At 44.3% G+C, this 17,162-nt stretch overlaps 1 protein-coding gene across 7 annotated transcripts in view; it reads right to left on the bottom strand.

The window, feature by feature from the left end:
* PDE1C (phosphodiesterase 1C) overlaps positions 1-17,162 on the bottom strand; it is a 671,184-nt gene that overhangs the window by 535,362 nt on the left and 118,660 nt on the right. For 6 of the 7 annotated variants that reach the window (XM_005549840.5, XM_045388994.3, XM_005549841.5 and 3 more), the window contains exon 1: positions 11,768-12,125. The exons of the other annotated variant lie outside the window; for it this stretch is intronic. In XM_005549840.5, coding sequence (XP_005549897.3) covers positions 11,768-11,852 — 85 coding nt within the window. In that variant the 5' untranslated portion in view covers positions 11,853-12,125. Of the gene's footprint in view, positions 1-11,767; positions 12,126-17,162 lie in introns of those variants that run through there. 7 annotated transcript variants of the gene reach the window in all.

The following is a 17,162-nucleotide window of genomic DNA, read 5'->3' as shown; positions in this document are numbered from 1 at the left end:
TGATCCCATTTAAATAGAACTGCAATAGAATATTATGTGGACCAAGGATAGGATATTAACAGAGGTCATCTCTGGATAATGAGGTTTTCTTTCCTGAGTTCCTAAAATGAACATGGATCATTTTTACAGGCAAATAAAATTAATAATGCTATCTTCATTTTGTTAAAAAATGAATTAAGTAATTAGGAAAATTAAGACAGCCTCCAGCCCCCAAGGACCACCTACTGCTCTGGCAGCCTAAAAGTTTGCCTGGTTTGTTTGAAAGAGAGAACTAATACCCAGAAGGCTACAAGAAGGCCCAGATACAAAGGAAGAATGCAGGTCACACAGAAATGGCTAGTTATTATTACTACATAATAGCAAGAACATTCAGCAAACACTCAGCAACTGATTCTCCACAGCATAGCCAGAGTGTGTGTTTATAAACACAAATCTGATCTTGTCCCCTCTCCCTAAAATGGCCAGCTGCCTTCCACTGCTCTTGGAGAAAAAAACAAAACACTCCAGTGGGCCTATAAGGCCTCACATAATCACCTCTCCAGTCTCTTCTTAATGCTCTCACAGCCCTCCATATCCCATCTCCTCCCTCCAGCCATAGGGCCTCTGCACAGGCTGCCTGATCCACCTGGAGGCTCTCCCATCACCTCCCCAACACCCTTCACCAGGGAAGCCAATCCCAACCCCCAGACAGATTAGATACCCCTGCTGGGCATGACCACAGCACCCTGGCCTTGCCATCAGAGGACGAAGCACAGTTATACCAATGTCTGTGGGCCCCACTAGGCTGTCAGCACCATGTCATCAGGGCTGGCTTGTTTGCTCACATAGTATTCCTAGTGCCTAACACAATCACTGCCATAAAGAATGCACTGCATAAAGACGGGCTAAGTGAGTGGTTACAGCCCATGCGCAGACAAGGCACTGCAAAGTACGAGTCCAGAGAAAAGCAAAGGCCAGGTCATGGAAGGCCCATGGGCCCTACCTGGGAATGTGGGCTTGATCCTGCATCCAATGGGAGTCTCCCTCCTGGGTTTTAAACGGAAGGGCAGCAGGATCAAAAAGCCTACGGACTTTAAATACTAATTAGATGAGGTGAGGGTGGGAATCTGCACAGGAAAAGGAATCTACAACGGTTCCCAGGTTTCTAGTTCAAATGCCCAAGCTTTTGATTACAGTGCCTCACACCTGTAATCCCAACACCTTAGGAGGCCCAGGCAGGCAGATCACTTGAGGTCAGGGGTTCAAGACCAGCCTGGCTAACATGGTGAAACCCCATCTCCCAGCTACTTGGGCAGCTGAGGCAGGAGAATCACTTGAACCTGGGAGACAGAGGTTGGTGTGAGCCGAGATTATGCCACTACACTCCAGCGTGGGCAACAGAGTGAGACTCTGTCTTAAAAAACAAAATGTAGAAACTGGATTGGAGTCATGGTTCTGAAACCAAGTCACTCCGACTTCCTGCAGTAGCCGTTTCTCCATCTGTGAAATAGAGCTGCTCATAGTTCTCTTTCAGGGGAATTGGTAGCATCAAATGAGCTGATGTTTGGGAATGTTTACCAATAGTAAAGCCTCTCATTATCATCAGCAACATGAGGGCAATGGTTTGCATAATTACCCAAAAAAAAATAGCCTCCTTGAAATAGTCACTAAGACCAGGCTTACAGTCTTACACAACTGGACTAAATTCTGCATCTTTTAAACACTTTTCACTGTTTTAAACAGCCTCATGAATGACCCAGACGAGAAAGGAAGAAAATGCATCCTGTTGGAAAACTGGGTTTCCGTGGGGCCCAGCAGATGATTGGGATCTAGTCTGACTCAAGTCCTGCTGGCTCCCTCTTTAAGAGATGATGGATTCCTCTCCAATACTAACTGACTCAATACAATTTGAAAAGCTAAAGTAATTTCCAATTGTTAAAGGTGAGTCACCAGATACAGTGGACCTTTCTGAGAAACTGTAAACTAATCACTTTAAAAAAGAAATCCATTCACTTTCCCACTCACTGCTTAAATCCTATTGTGTTCATGTGTGTTCCCTGGGCCCAAAGTCAGAGAAAAACAATGCCAGTTTTCTCTTAGGACCTCTCAGAGAGATGTAACTTCCAAAGGCCTGGAGGGTTCCCATATTTGTGATTACTGGGCAAACATCTAAGCCAGCAGAAACACCTTCAGGTTTGGCATGAACTAGGAAGAAGAAAAGGGAAGGGGAAGGAGTCAATATTTTTATAACCACCTGCAATTGTCATTACTGGGCTAGAACTTTACATATGTCACATCATATGCAGATATTATTATTCCTACTTTACAAAATTAAGAAACAAGACTCAGAAAGTTTAAAAAAAAAAAAAAAAGTGGTCAGACGCCAGGCACGGTGGCTCATGCCTGTAATCCCAACACTTTGGGAGGGCAAAGCAGAAGGATTGCTTGAGCCCACGAGTTGAAGACCAGCCTGAGCAACATAGCGAGGCCCCATCTCTAGAAATAATAAAAATAAGTTAGCTGGGCATGGTGGTGCACACCTGTAGTCCCAGCTACTCAGAAGGCTGAGGCAGGGGGATCGCTTGAGCCCAGGAGGTCAAGGCTGTGGTGAACCTTGATCGTACCATTGCACTCCAGCCTAAGTGACAAAGCAAGACTGTCTCTAAAAACTAACTAAATAAATAAGTGGTCAGCTATTTCATAAATGGTGAACATGACAACTTATCCATTCACATTCTGGTTTGTCCAAAGATAAAGAAGGGATATTCTCTCTACCATATACACTACAAAAGTTTTATTGAGATAATCTCCAAGAGCCAATATGTCTGAGAAATGAAATAATGTAATTCAACAGGTCCAACACAGCAAAACCAAAAAATAAAAATAAAAAATAAGCCAGGAAAGAGCCCTGTAGTTGAACTGCACTGAAACCCTTACTTATTACTTTGACCTTGAGCAAGTCACTTCTCCATCTGTCTAATTTCAACTTGTGAAAACTGAATTAGACTATCTATAATGCTGGTGGTTATAGTCCATGCAAGTCCAGAAGGGGTTTTTTCTCCTTTTCTCCTCCCCAAGCCCATGGAATCATACCTGAGCTACTCTATGAAGTTACCACGAAGAGAGGAAGCACAGCCATTTGGGGAAGCAGAGACAAAGTCAGCAAATCAATTCCTGCAATGTGATTTCTTCTCAAACTCTGGCAGCAGTACTGTGACCTAATACTCAAGGGCAGAGTCTTGGGTGCTTTGGACCCTTGTCCAGGAGACACTGCCTTCCACCAAGTGAAAACCAACTTCTAGCATTTCTGTGTCTAAGCCTGCCCAGGATCCCCTGGGGAAGGCCTGGTTCTCAGGCCAAGGTTCCAACACACTCCAGTGCCTGTCTGCCAGCAGCACAGGAAGTGCCAACCAGCTCTCCCCAAAGCAGCTGGCACCAATTACCCCGACCCAGCTGGAAGCACCCGGCTTGGCTGAGACAGGCACTCCAGATCCCTGGCCTGGTCGGAAATCCTACCCTAAAATAAAGATAGACTTGCAGCCGTGCCAGAATGCTACATAAGTAGCTGGTGGAGGGTTGGTGGAGGCAGCCAGGGACAGGCAGGTGAGCACCGTCCAGGGAAGCAGCTGTGGGTCTGGGAGTCTTGCCCACACCCTGATTTCAGAGTCCCTCCATCATCACAACCAACAGCTACCAATTAACAGGCACCTAGAGCACACCGGGTTCCTACATTCCTTATCCTCTTGAACCCTCTCAACAACACAACAAAGAAGGAATTGCTATCTCCATTTACTAATGAGGGCCCCAAGGGTCACAGAGGTGAACGATCGTTCCCACAGCCACAGAGATAGGAAGTACCAGAACTGGGTCTAGAGCCCAGGTCTTCTGTATCACTTGCCTTTCCACCTGGCATCCTGGCCTAGGAGAACTAACATTCTAACAAGGGCCTGGCAGCTAGGGACTCGCTGTGCAAAACCATCACAAGTGATGCAGTAAATCCTGAAAGATGTTAACCAGCTGAGGAAACGGGAACATGGATCCATGAAGAACAACCATAAAGTATCAAAAGAGATCATTACCCAAAGACACAAAAGTGAAGCACACGAAAAATGCCAACATTGAACAACAGAAAGCAGAAGACAAAGTCATCCTTTCAGGTTTTCAAACAACAGTACATATGGCAATTTGATCAAGCAGGACTCAGAGTTGGTTATTATTATTTCCAAGTTAAAAATATTATGAAAATATCTTATAATAGATATAAACTATAAATATATAATAATAAAAACATTTATGTAGAACTTACTTTGTACCAGGTGCTATTCTGAGTGCTTGATATGTACTAACTCCTCTAACACCCTAGGAGGTAGGTAATGTAATTGTCTACATTTAACAGATGAGCACATTGAAATACAATAAGGTTAAGTAACTTGTCCAAAATTACACAGCTAATAAACTGTGAAGCCAAAATTCAACCAAGGCAGTCAAACTCCAGAATCCAACTCTTAATCTCTGCACACACTGCCTCTCAAGTCCAACAAGCATTTATCAAGCAGGATCCATGCTAGATGCTTCTATATCTATTATTAATTTGGTATTCATTCTTACGTTTATTCTTCGTAACAAATCTTGTAGCATGAGTTGAAGTCAAAAAGGTTTCATATCACATCAGAATGGAGTTAGCCCTGCAGGCACTCAGAGACACTTGGAAATCTCCAGCTAGTCCCCATTTCCCACTGGAATTTGATGGTTAGCATATAGGTGAAATAGCTGGAAGGCCCGGGCAGCTACACATGGACTTGCCTTTGGTCCTTTCTTGAGTTTAGCTCAGTGGTTATTAAACTTCACTGTGAGTAAGAAAACTGTACAATGCTGTATATACAAAGCATAGTATGCTTACTTCATGAATAATTTCACCTCTGAGTTCTTAACTAGTCTTGTACGCAGTTTGCCTCCTCTTTGCTCTGAACTCTACAAAGCATCCATCACAAATCTCCGGTGTACCTCACTTAGCCATTCCCAGCATCTCATCTACTCTGGGAAGGCCAGGGTCAGGACCCAAAACTCACCTCTTCCAGGAGAGGCAGGAACTACAGAGATTTCCTTACTTAACCAGTTTGTTTACAGATGGAGAAACTGTGGCCCAGGTTAAGTGACTTACCCAGGATCAAAAAGCAAGTTAGTAAGGGGCTAACCCCATCTCTGCGTCCAGTATGTGTTTTCTACTAGTCTGTGCTTTTCTTCTCCATGGTTCCCCCACCTTTCTACAGTGTCTACTTCAGTGTTATGTTCAGCAAATATTTATTAACCTACCAATAATAATAGTTCACAATTTTGAATGCCCTGACTGTGCCAGGCCCTGTACTAGAAGCTGGAGCTTCATTATGACTTTCATGGGCCCTAGAAACTTTTGCTTTTGTGGGTCCCTTCCTGCACAAAAAATAATAATAATAATTTAAAACATATTTTAGGATTGCATGGAAATGAAGAATATAATAATGTTAAGTTTTCTTAACTTCTCTATTATTTGTTGAGGTAAGAACACCTAACATGAGATCTACCCTCTAAGCAAATTTTTAGGTGTATGATGTTGTACTGCAGATCTTTAGAGCTTGACTGAAATTCTATGAAGTCAAGTATTTTCTTCAATCTAAAAGTTTATTTTTTCTTTCAATTCTAAAAGAAATTAAAATATTTTCAGAATCCTAAAAATATTGCTGTCTGATCACTAGGCTTACTGTGCCCAGTGGATCAATCAGCCTTACTAGGTGTTCTAGTTGCACTATCTCATTTGATTTCCTACCCTAGTGTGGTAGATACTATTTATTATGTCCATTTTACAGCTTAGGAGTCTTAACATTAGCCATGAAATGCCACCTCTCTAACATCACAACCAAAGGAAGATGGGGTTCTGGATTTGAACCACAAGTGTCTAACTCCAGAGACTGTTATATTCTGGACTCTACTCAGTGCAATTTACCCATCCTGGTCCCCTCCTCCTGCTGTGTTCCAGGCCGATCCCGAAGCCCAGCTCAGGACTGTCATTCCTTCGTTACTATTCTCCCCACCACTCCCAACTTCCCATGGCCCCAGGTGGACCCTGTCCAGGTCTGTGGAGGCTCAGAAGACATGCCGGGCACACTGTGTGGCTCTGGAAAGTGCATCAGCCTATAGGAGGGCAGCAGGGTGCCCAGTACCCACTTGACATTTACTCTCATCTGGTGTCAGGGGCCAGCACAGTTGTACAGGGCATCCTGGCTGCCCACCCACAGAGTGCAGTCACAAATCCTGGGGATCACATCACTGATTCTCACCCACTCCCAGCCAGCACCAGCTCTACTCACAGTATGATTTCAGACAAAGGGAAAGGACATTGAACGGACACCTACAGTGTGACAGCCAGGTACTGTGTATGGCCCTTCATTCCCCTGGCCATGGTTCACCCACAAGGAAGGTGTTACTACCTCCATTTATTCAGAGAAGAAAATTGAGGCTGAGAGAAGTTAAATGGCTCACCTGATGGGCTTGATAAATCTGTGTGTGACTCCAAAGCCCAGGGTTTCCCACAGCAAATACAAGCTCTCAGCTGGCCCCCTAAAAGCTTGCACTCTAATTGTTTGCTGACAATGGCAACTCCATTATGAGAGCTCCTCAGGCTAAAGACAGGGCTGCACTCGGTGGAAGTGCAAATGTTGTGAAGTGGCATAAACCGGTTTTAACCAGCATTAACTTTCCCTAATAACAAGAAGCATTTGGAGGGCATTTTAGAGTTAACAGCGCAGTTGTTTCATGCAAACCTTCACTCGATCCTCACCATACTGCCAAAATTTAAGGATCTTACTCCCCATTTTACATGTGAGAAAACTGAGGCTCAGAGATAATGTGATTTGCCCATGGTGCAGAATGGAAGAGGATGAACAGCAGAGCAGAGATCGCAAGCCTCCGTTTGCAGACTCCTCTTCCCACACCCTGCTGCACCTGACTCTGACTCTAAGATACAAGTGAGGGAGAGAAGTAGGTCCCTGAGCACTGGGAGGTGGCCATAGAATATTTTACCTGGAATCCTTACTGGGTTCTTTGCTCCCCACGATCACTCCCAACCAGGTGTAAAAGGTCCAAAGTTCTTGTTTCCACCCAGACTGCCTGCTTGTTTAAGCAGGCAGATGGAGGGCAGACAAGACACTTAGCTGAGAGAGCACAGAGACCAGTCTGGGCTCAGAAAGTCCTCAACCATATGCCCCAGAGGAGGCCAGGGGCCTCTGCCTCAGCTGGAGAGTGGGCCACACTCCCAGTGTACGCAGCCAATTCATTCAGGCCTCGGCCACCCACAGAGCCCTGCCTGCCCAGATCCCCTCTGACAGGAGCATCTATTAGCAAACCTCCTCCCTTCAGTTTGGCCTCCATCCCCTGCTGTCCAAGGGTAAGTCAGGGAACCCCCAACTCCCAGCCCCTTGAGCCTCCGATTGCTGTCTAAGGGCTTCTTGTGTTTCCTCCTCTGGGACAACCCAAGGAGAGAAACACAAGGCAGAAAAGCCAGTGGCCGTTGCTACAGGAAACACATCCCTGTTAGCAACACCTCTTCAGTACAGGCCTAGAATTTTCCACAACACCAATAGGTTCATTTTTGAAGGAAGCAGCTTCTTTGACATTCACTCCGCCAACTTCACATCCCTCTGAGCCTCTGGTTTCACCCACCTCCTTCTGACACCCTGCAGGTCATCACCGAGGCCAGGAGGGAAGTGATGGGCCCTCCCTCAGTCCCATTTTCTCATCTGTAAAATGAACAGGGAGGAGCATCAAAAGAGATCGAGTGGGGCCCACTCAGGTGATTTAAAAGAAAAAATGTGCTTTTGTTTTTGGCAGACATACATCATTTTGAGGGGGAGGTGTTTATTTGTATTTCAGGCAGCCTTCTGGAGAGAGCAAGAATCTGTGAATGACTTAATACAAACCCAAATAGACATCCAAACTCCAGAAGGAAAGTTCTTCTGAAATACAAGGTACTGCACCTACGCACCCCAATCATTCACTTCATATGCAAATGCTCCTTCACAAGTACTACCACACCAGAGTCAATTAACACTTGCACTTCTACATATGGCCTTCAATTATGCTCATCAGAATAATCACTTGCTGCAATCATCATAAGTTCAATGGTTTCCCAGGGATGGAACTCTCAAAGCATCAAGGTGCTTTGAAAGTCACTGCTTGAATGTGGCACGTGTTCAATCTCATAATCTTGTTTCCCAGACCTCTTGACCACATACCCATTTCATGACCTGAGAAAATTACATAAAGAGGATGGAAAATCATTTGCCCCAGGACAGGGAAGCATGGGACTAAGGGAGTCTAGTGAGGTAGATTAACTAACCTTGTTTCTTCTACCTGATCTTCCTCCAGGGAGCAGCAACCCCACCCTGTCCCACCTGCAGCAATGGTCCCATCTCTTTCTGGTTTTGCTCCAGCCTTGGCTGGTTAAGCAGAGCTAACAAATTCCCAGATCTCTCTTCTGCAGGATGATGGGCTAGTCCCGAGGGTCCAGCAGAAATAAAGTCCACTGTGGGAGGCCACATGATGTATGGGACAAACCCCAGGCTGAGGAGTCAGGGCAGATGTGGTTTGAACCCAAGTCTGCCACCTCCTAGCTGTATGTCTTCTGGCAAATTATTTCCTCTGGAGTCTTGGGAGTTTCTTCTCCTAAAACAGGGGTCATAACAGCTACCTTTCAGAGCTGTCAAAACATTGCTGATGGGAGTAGAAGCTGGTAAATCTTTTCAGAAGGCAGTTGAGCAATATGTTTTAAAGTTCCTAAAAATGTTCATACTCTTGGACTAAGCAATTAAGCTTCTAGAAGGTTTTCTTTAAAAAGTACTCATGGGCTGGGCACAATGGCTCATGCCTGTAATCCCAGCACTTTGGGAGGCCGAGGTGGGTGGATCATGAGGTCAGGAGATCAAGACCATCCTGGCTAACACAGTGAAATCCTGTCTCTACTAAAAATACAAAAAAAATTAGTTGAGCGTGGTGGCAGGTGCCTGTAGTCCCAGCTACTTGGGAGGCTGAGGCAGGAGAATGGTGTGAACCCGGGAGGTGGAGCTTGCAGTGAGCTGAGATCATGCCATTGCACTCCAGTCTGGGCAACAGAGAGAGACTCTGTCTCAAAAAAAGTACTCATGGATATACTCATAGATTTAGTTTTTTATCACTGTTTATTATGGTGAAAATTAAAAGTAACCTAAGTAGCCAACATTAGGAAGTTGATTTTTAAAATACTTTATATATAGCATGAAACAAAACTAATAAGGTATTTTTAATAACACATTTTTCAAAAATTATGATTTCACTTTGTAAAAACAATGTACATATTAGAAGTATATACAAGAATTATTAATATTTAGCATTGGATGATAAAATGACAGTTGATTTTCTTTCTTCCTTTTTTATTATTATATTTTCTAAACTTGGCCTAAAATTTCTTAAATGTCTCTCTAGCAACTTACTAATTTCTGTTTTTTAAAATGGTTACGTATGAACATATCACATCGCCCCAAGAATACAAATTCCTTGAACACAGATTCTAAGTCTGATTTATCTTCATAAACTCTCCATGATATTAGCTTAGTGCCTTGAATAATTACAATTACCATTTATTGAATGTTTGCCGTGTGGCAGGCATTGCGCTAAATTGTATCTCTTAATATAGTAAAATTGAATAAATGTGGAAAGGGGGAGGGAAGAAGAATAAGCAGAAAGAAGTGAATGAATAAATTCTCAGCAATCTGAAATAAGTTGGCGGCTATCGCACTTGGAAGTGACCAGCTCATTTTTAGAGTCTCTACTGACCACCAGACCATACCAATCTGCTAGACCATCTCTTCTAACAGAAAGGGAAAATGTCAGGAGGAGGAGGACCACACTATGATCCTGGATTTGAGAAAGCCACACTTTGGAGGATAAGATCTCATAAGGACAACCTGGTATAACTTTTGAGAATTTTCTTACCAGAGTCAAGAAAACCAATTTAACATGACAATGATCTATTAATGAAACACTTTTGACTTTAGCAACCTTTAATTCTTTTCTACAAACACTCCCTTAGCACCCACCAACACCATTTGAGAGAGAAATATACATAAGCAGTCTCACCCTTAAGGAATTTCTCATGCAATGAAGACTACCAACAGGTGCCTAAATAACTGATTCAAGGCAGGGTGTGAGCTCCAACAGAGAACTCCCAGACTGGAGGGGGTGCCAAGGAAGAAATTCTTTCTGATGGGGATGGACAGTGGAAGAGGTGGAAAGTGAGAGCTGGGATCTGAAGCATAGACAAGATTTCTCAATGCTGTGCTGGGGGAATGGCATTCCTGCCTGCGGGAACAGCCTAGGCAAAGGCTCAGAGGGGTGGGATTTGGTACGTTTGGAGAAGGGCAAGTGTTCAGTCCATGCCCCAGAAACCTTGGGTTACTTCATTAAGAACAAAAGTGGCCCTCAGATGAGCTCCGTTCCTTGGTCTCTTCTTGGCCCTGGTACTTTCCTGATACGCATCCAAGCAGACACAGCCCACAGAAAGCAAAATAATGTACCCCCTCGTTTTCAAAGGCTTTGGGGTTCAGTTCAGATTAAGACCACAGTAACTTGAGTACTTCCAAAAGTAGGAATCAGAGTGGCTCCTGCCTCTGTCCTGCTGTTCTCCAGAGGCTGAAGTCCCAAGGAGCAGGCCTCCAGGGCTCTACCTGGGACTTGAGTTCTACTCACCTCCAAGGAAGATGTGGAGGCAATCCCTGACAAGTTGTTTCAAAACAGCCACGGCATGGGGCGGAAGGTATCAAGGACCCACCTCTTCAAATGCTAGGCTTCCAGAGGGTCAACCCTGTGGCCCTGCTGCTCCCTGAGGGCCCCCACAACCCCCTGTGGTCCCCCTCCTGGTGAAGGGTTTTGGGGGAAAGAAAACAGGAGCCACTAGGAGTCCCAAGGGCAGGAGAGGAAAATACCACCTGCAGCTCAGAGACATCACAGCTTTTTCTCCAATACTTTCGGTAGCATGACATATGATCCCCCTCCCTGCGGCCTCTCTCTCTCAGACTGAATTAGCCTCTTTTTCTGCTTTATTTTTCTGAATCTCTCTGTTCTCTTCTCTCTCTTCATGTGTCCCTTTTCCTTTGTTTCAACTTTTATGGAAACTATTGTTCAATCTCAATCTCTCTCTCTCTCTCTCTCTGAATTCCCCGGTCTCTGCCTCTCTCAGCCTCTCCTCTCTTGTTTCAGTCGCTGTCTCCACGTCCCTGTCACTCTACTAGTCTGTCTTGACGTCCGTCTCTATCTCTGGGGTCTAGGTGTTTCTATCAGCGTCTCCGTGTCTGGATGTTCCTACCGCTCTGTGTGTCTCTATCATGTCCACATCTCCCTGTCGCTTTCTGTCTCCCTTTCTCGGCACTCCTACCTTCATCTCTCCATCGCAGCGTCTCCAGCCCTATTTCCACCCCTCCTGTCCCCCGGCCTGCGTTATTAAAATCAGCCAGGAAGCCGAGCGGTTCGGGGAGGTGTGATGCTGAAAACCAGCTTCCGCGCGACGCCGGGTCGGAGCCCGCAAAGAGTGCGGGGGAGACAGCCCAGGGTGCGGTTTCTGTCCCGACCCAGTCGCCGCTCCCGGGGACTCCCGCCCGGCGAGCACCCTCCGGCCCCAGCCCAACCCCTGAGCTCCCCCTGCCCGCTTAGAAAGGAGCTCTGGCCGCCACCAGAGAGGGCGTTTGTCCGAGCCAGGAGTCAGAGAGGGGTGGAAAGTTCTCACCGATGGTGAAGCTGTAGCCATCGATGCTGAAAGTGGCGCTCCGGCATTTTTTGAAGCCCTCCTTCCTGTTGCTGGCGTCCGTCATGGCTCGGCCGGCCGGGCAGGGACCTCGCAGCTCAACCAGCGGCGTCCGCGGTCCCCTCCTCCACCACGGCGGAGTGAGCAGCCCGGGGCTCGGCGGCGAATCCTGCCCCGGCCGCGCCGCGCTGTCACCCTCAGCCCCGCCGCGCTCTGGCAGCTGAGTGCCTGGAGACAAGCGCGGGGACCCAACGTCAACAGCTAAAGGGCTAGGAACTCGGCAGAGGCAGGAGCCGTCGCGACTGTCCCATCTCCAAGCTCCAGAGGCGGCAAGAGGAGTGTCAGGAAGGGAGGACGCGCGCCCGAGCGCGTGGACGGGGCTGACGGGTGGGCGCGGAGGTCCCTGCCTGGCCACGCTACTTTCTGCCAGCCGCGGGGTCCGCGCGCCCCAGGCACGTCTGTTTTCCACTTCAGCTTCTCCTTCCGTCTCTGGTGGCTGGGGGGATTTGGGGACCCAAGGGAATGGCTGGATTGGCGTCGTGCCTCTTCTGGATATGTTTTCTCTGGCAGACCGGGGAGCTTCCAGAAAGCACATCAACAGATGGAAAAGCAAACCCCTTAGCCATCAGATGTTGCCGAAGTTTACTCCAAACAAGGAAGTCGGGAAAAATCGCCACGCCCACTTCCTCCCAGCCACTGTCCCCAGCACTAACCTGGAGCCCCGATAGTGTTCCTTCTCCACTGTCCCTCCCAGGAAGGTAATTGTCAAAGTCACCCTAGGCTCTCTGATGTGAAATGTAGAATCGAATTAGAACTCGCCCCTTACCATCCATTCCAAATAGCTTGTCCTGACCTTTCGAATTTGGGTTTGCTCAATGTGATAGACTCCTGGAATTTGCTGATGTGGAAGATATCTACCAATCCCATAGTTGACGCTCTTATTACAGAAGAGGAAACTGAGGCTGAGTGGGGCTTGAGGAAAGTGCTACACAAGGAAGCGGCGGACTTAGGAGGCAGAAGTTTCACTTTATGACGATGCCACGTTAGCCATTGGCCTTTCCAGTGCCTGAAATGACGGAGTTAGGCAAGGCTTATACTAGGAAAATTATTCCCACCGATCAGCAAGCAATTATTGAGGATTTACAGTTGCAGTGCTGTTAGGGGCTGCGGATGCCCACGGGAAAAGAGACCAGAGCTGAGTGCCACAGAAGAGTCCACGGTATAACAATGTGGAATGAGGGTTCTGTGCTCAAGCTATTGTGAGACTACAATTAATTTAGCCTCATTTTTGTGATGAAATTTGACACACTTAACAAACATTTGCCAATAATAAGAATCATCCAGGTATATTCCTAATTGATTCCAGTTGAGTTTAGAGGGTAATGGCTCCACGTATCTTCAGAATCTAATGAAGATTAGAAACCTTGTCCCAAAAAAAGCACACAGACACACATGTACCCTATTCTACATACAACTTCAGGGGGCCCATTAAAACCCCCAAGCCTACTGGAACCTAGGTTAATGTATGTCCCCAGAATTTAATCTTTTTCAATTCACCATGTATTTTTAAAGAAATGGAATTGTGTCAGAGTGTAGTTGTCACTTCAGTTGTAAATTCTCTCAGGGAAGACCTAGAACCATATTCACATGGTCTGGTTAGGTTGTAGCAAGATTAATTAATCATAAAGGCAACCAACAGTGTCATGAACCTCATGCCACATAGAATGGCATATTTCAGCATGCACTCAGGGGTGTTTCAAAATCATCATGTAGTCCCTGAGACTGTAATACCCACGCCTGGAACCTGTTACAACATGGAGGCATGAAAAGGGCTCTGCTCACAGATAGACCTGGGTCTGAAAGCTGGCTCCATCACTTACCAGCTATGTGGCCGTCTGACCTCCCTGAATCTTACTTTCCTTCTCTGACAATGAGGATTAACTAGGAGTAAGGGCATAAAACCTAGGCACACAATACGCATCCAATTATTGCAATCACTAGCTGACTCCCAGATTTTATTACATAGACTCCATGGAAAATTCTTCTCTGTGACAATAATGTATTTTAGTTATTGTTGCCACCATTAATTTTACAGGTGAAGAGAATTTTTATATGTAACATTTTATATATACTACATGTAATATAATGTGGGCTTGGTTTTTTGTTTGTTTTTGAGACAGTGTCTCACTCTGCTGCCCAGGCTGGAGTGCAGTGGTGCAATCATGGCTCACTGGCTTCAACCTCCTGGGCTTAAGTGATCCTCCCACCACAGCCTCCAAAGTAGCGGGCTCTATAGATACACGCCACCACATCCGGCTGCTTTAAAAAAAAAAAAAAAAAAAAAAAAAAAAAAAAAATTTGTAGAGGCAAGGTCTCACTATGTTGCCTAGGCTTGTCTTGAACTCCTGAGCTCAAGTCATCCTTTGCCTCCATCTCCCAAAATGTTGGGATTACAAGAATGAGACACTTGCCTAACCTTAATATTATGTATTTTTTAATATAGTAACCACCAAAGGTTTCGTATAGTTCCCCTTTCCCTGTATTTCTCTCATCTTACCAAGCTTCTAAGTGAACAACATGTCTTTTTTGGTGCCAAAATAAGTCCTCAGCTGAGAGCCCTAAGTCTCCTGTAGTAAATTATCTAAAAAAGAAAAAAAAGAAAGAAAGAAAAAGTCTATTGAAATGGAATTTTTCCTTGCGTAAGTGAGTGAAATTAAAACTTAGTATTTAATCATCTTAACAGAAAAGCTTTTTGAAATATAACCTATAAAAATAATAAAAATGCAATCATTTCTCTGTCCCCTAAAGTCTGGTAAAAATAACTTGCCTGAATAATTAGAACTGTTTTTAAACTGCTTCTCCCCAGAATCATTATCTCTCTCCCTGGTTTTAGAGATTGTACACCTACAGAACCACTAAAATGCACTGCTTCAAGTGCAAACTCTTAAAGCAGCCTTTTCAGTCTTTGGGTTCTCACACCGAACCAAGTGAAGTTGAATGCTACCATTACATAAGTCAAGAAAGAATGAGTTCAAGACTGAGATCAAAAGAAGCACTGCTTTTGTTTGCTCTTTCAGAAATGCTCACTCAATAAAGCCTAGAAAGTAAGAAAACTAAACCAAGACAGACAAGCAGAAGTGTCAATCATCTGCTTTGGTAGTTGGAGCAGGATTTGACAAATTAATGTCTGCAGCTGAAATCTGGCCCATCACCTGTTTTTGTGGCATCTGCAAACTAAAAACAGCTTTTATATTTTTAAGTGATTGTAAACAATCAAAAGAAGAATAATATTCCATGACACATTAAAACTACATGAAACTTGAATTTTAGTATCCACCAGTAAAGTTTCATTGGAACATAGCTATGCTCATTTATTTCCATATTCTCTCTGGCCGCTTTCACACTACAAAGCCATTGTTGAGTTGCTGTGCCTGGGACCATATGGCCCGCAAAGCCAAAAATATTTACTATCTGGCCCTTTACATAAAATGCTTATTGACTCCTAAAATTATAGTGAGTATACTTTACATCTGTCAGGGTTTGGGTAACTTCTAGTTTTAATATATTTACTTTAAAATTTGGGTTTGGAGAGAAATTGATCTTTTTTAACTACTGGAATGGATTCTAACATGGAAGAACTAAGAGTACATTCTAACAAAGAAGGGAAACAGGGAGGGAAGAAGGTCTCTAATAATTGTTTGATCCAGTCAATAGCTAAGACTACTTAGGTTAAGATTAATTTCTTCCAAGAAGTAATGTGTGATCCTGTCTTCACTGCAAGAAAGTAGAGGAAGAGCTGAATTCATTACCTACATCAGTTCATAGGATCAAATAATGTCCTTCAAATATAACAACTGTATATGACACAATATAAAAAAGAATCTGGCAGGATGCTCCTCTGAATCTAGTGCTAATATCAAGTCTTTTGATTCACTCTGTGGATCTGATGGTGGATTCTACTACATGTTTCTATATAAGAGAAAGGATATTAATGGCAAGTTCTTGTTGCTCATTGGTTTTTCACTTTTAAAGTTCTAGAAAAAAAATAAAAATAAAAATAAAGTTCTAGAAAAATATAAGACAACATATATAGAATGTATCAAAAAGTGTAGTTTCTAAGAAAACATCTTTTTATTTTTTATACGAGAGAGAAGACAGCCCCTCAGCATCTCACTAATGCATTTCAACCATTCTCAGGTAGGAAGCTACCTACTATTTGGAATTCTCCCAACAGCCAATGGTCCAAGATTGTAGACCCAAGTTGCCCCAGTAAGAGCATCGTGCACACACCTCACAGACACCTATCCAGCTGTCTGACAACCATTCCAAATTCTAGAAAGGGCCTCCTTCCATTCATATAATCATTGGCTACAGGCAAGGAAGTTTCTGAACTGCAACCTTGCTCCTTTGGCTGTAATTGATAGAACCCAAACTGGGCTGATGAATACCATTTCTGGGAATAGGAATTGTCAGAGGTAAAGAAAAAGTCCCAGTTCATTCCAGGCCCAGTTCCAGCTGGCATCTGAAAATCAGCTCCTCCGAAATTGCGTAAGCTACCCTACTACCCTTATACTATACAGTAGTCCCTTTTTGTAAGTGACCCAATGTGAGTTGCTATTGCTTGAAACCAAGAGTTCTAGCTAGTCTACCAAACTGACTCCCTTCAAGAAGGGAAGCAGAGGAGGAAGAAATGAACAGAGAAAAGAAGAAATTAAACTAACATTTACTGAGTGCCGACTATATACTAGGCATTGTGCTAACCAAGAAACAGTCCCTGCCTTTTAGAATTTTACAGGAAGAGTAAATCTCAGAACAGTCCCTGGAACTAGGCGTCAGAATGAGAAAACAGTCACAGAAAGTCAGTGCAACTGGATGCAGTTCCTCTTCAGCTGTCACCAGTACCCTCCTCTGTTTCATTTTACTTCTACCTTATTGCTTCCCTACAGTCCTTTTTTTTTCCTCTCAAATAAATTAGATCCAGGAATGGCAGAGACAATCTAATTAAATGGGAAAGATTAAAAGCAGTGTGCTTAAACACTTGAGGGCCCAAAAAAGGTGCCAAAAACATACCCAGAAGGCCCTGATGGAAGTTACCAAATTCTATTTCCACAAGGAGACAATTTTTTTCTTTGGCCCCCTGTTCATTCTTCAACTTTTTTTGAGTCTACATATTATTTATGCGTCTGTGAAAGTGACTATTCTTAAGTACCTGCCTTTAGTGTCTCAGAAAATAATAGCAGAGGGCCGCCAACGATCTCCCTATAACATTATGTAGCAAATTAGAGTAAATTAAATTATTGTTTTGCATTAAGAGTTTGGGGAGAATTTTATCATGGCCTTTGAAGTTAGGAGTTAGAAGTGGAGACTTTCTGCAGTG

Source organism: Macaca fascicularis, chromosome 3 (assembly GCF_037993035.2).
Source record: "Macaca fascicularis isolate 582-1 chromosome 3, T2T-MFA8v1.1".
In the NCBI taxonomy this organism is placed as follows: domain Eukaryota; kingdom Metazoa; phylum Chordata; class Mammalia; order Primates; family Cercopithecidae; genus Macaca; species Macaca fascicularis.
Note: the sequence above shows the minus strand (reverse complement) of the source record. Positions and strands in the feature narration are given on the sequence as shown.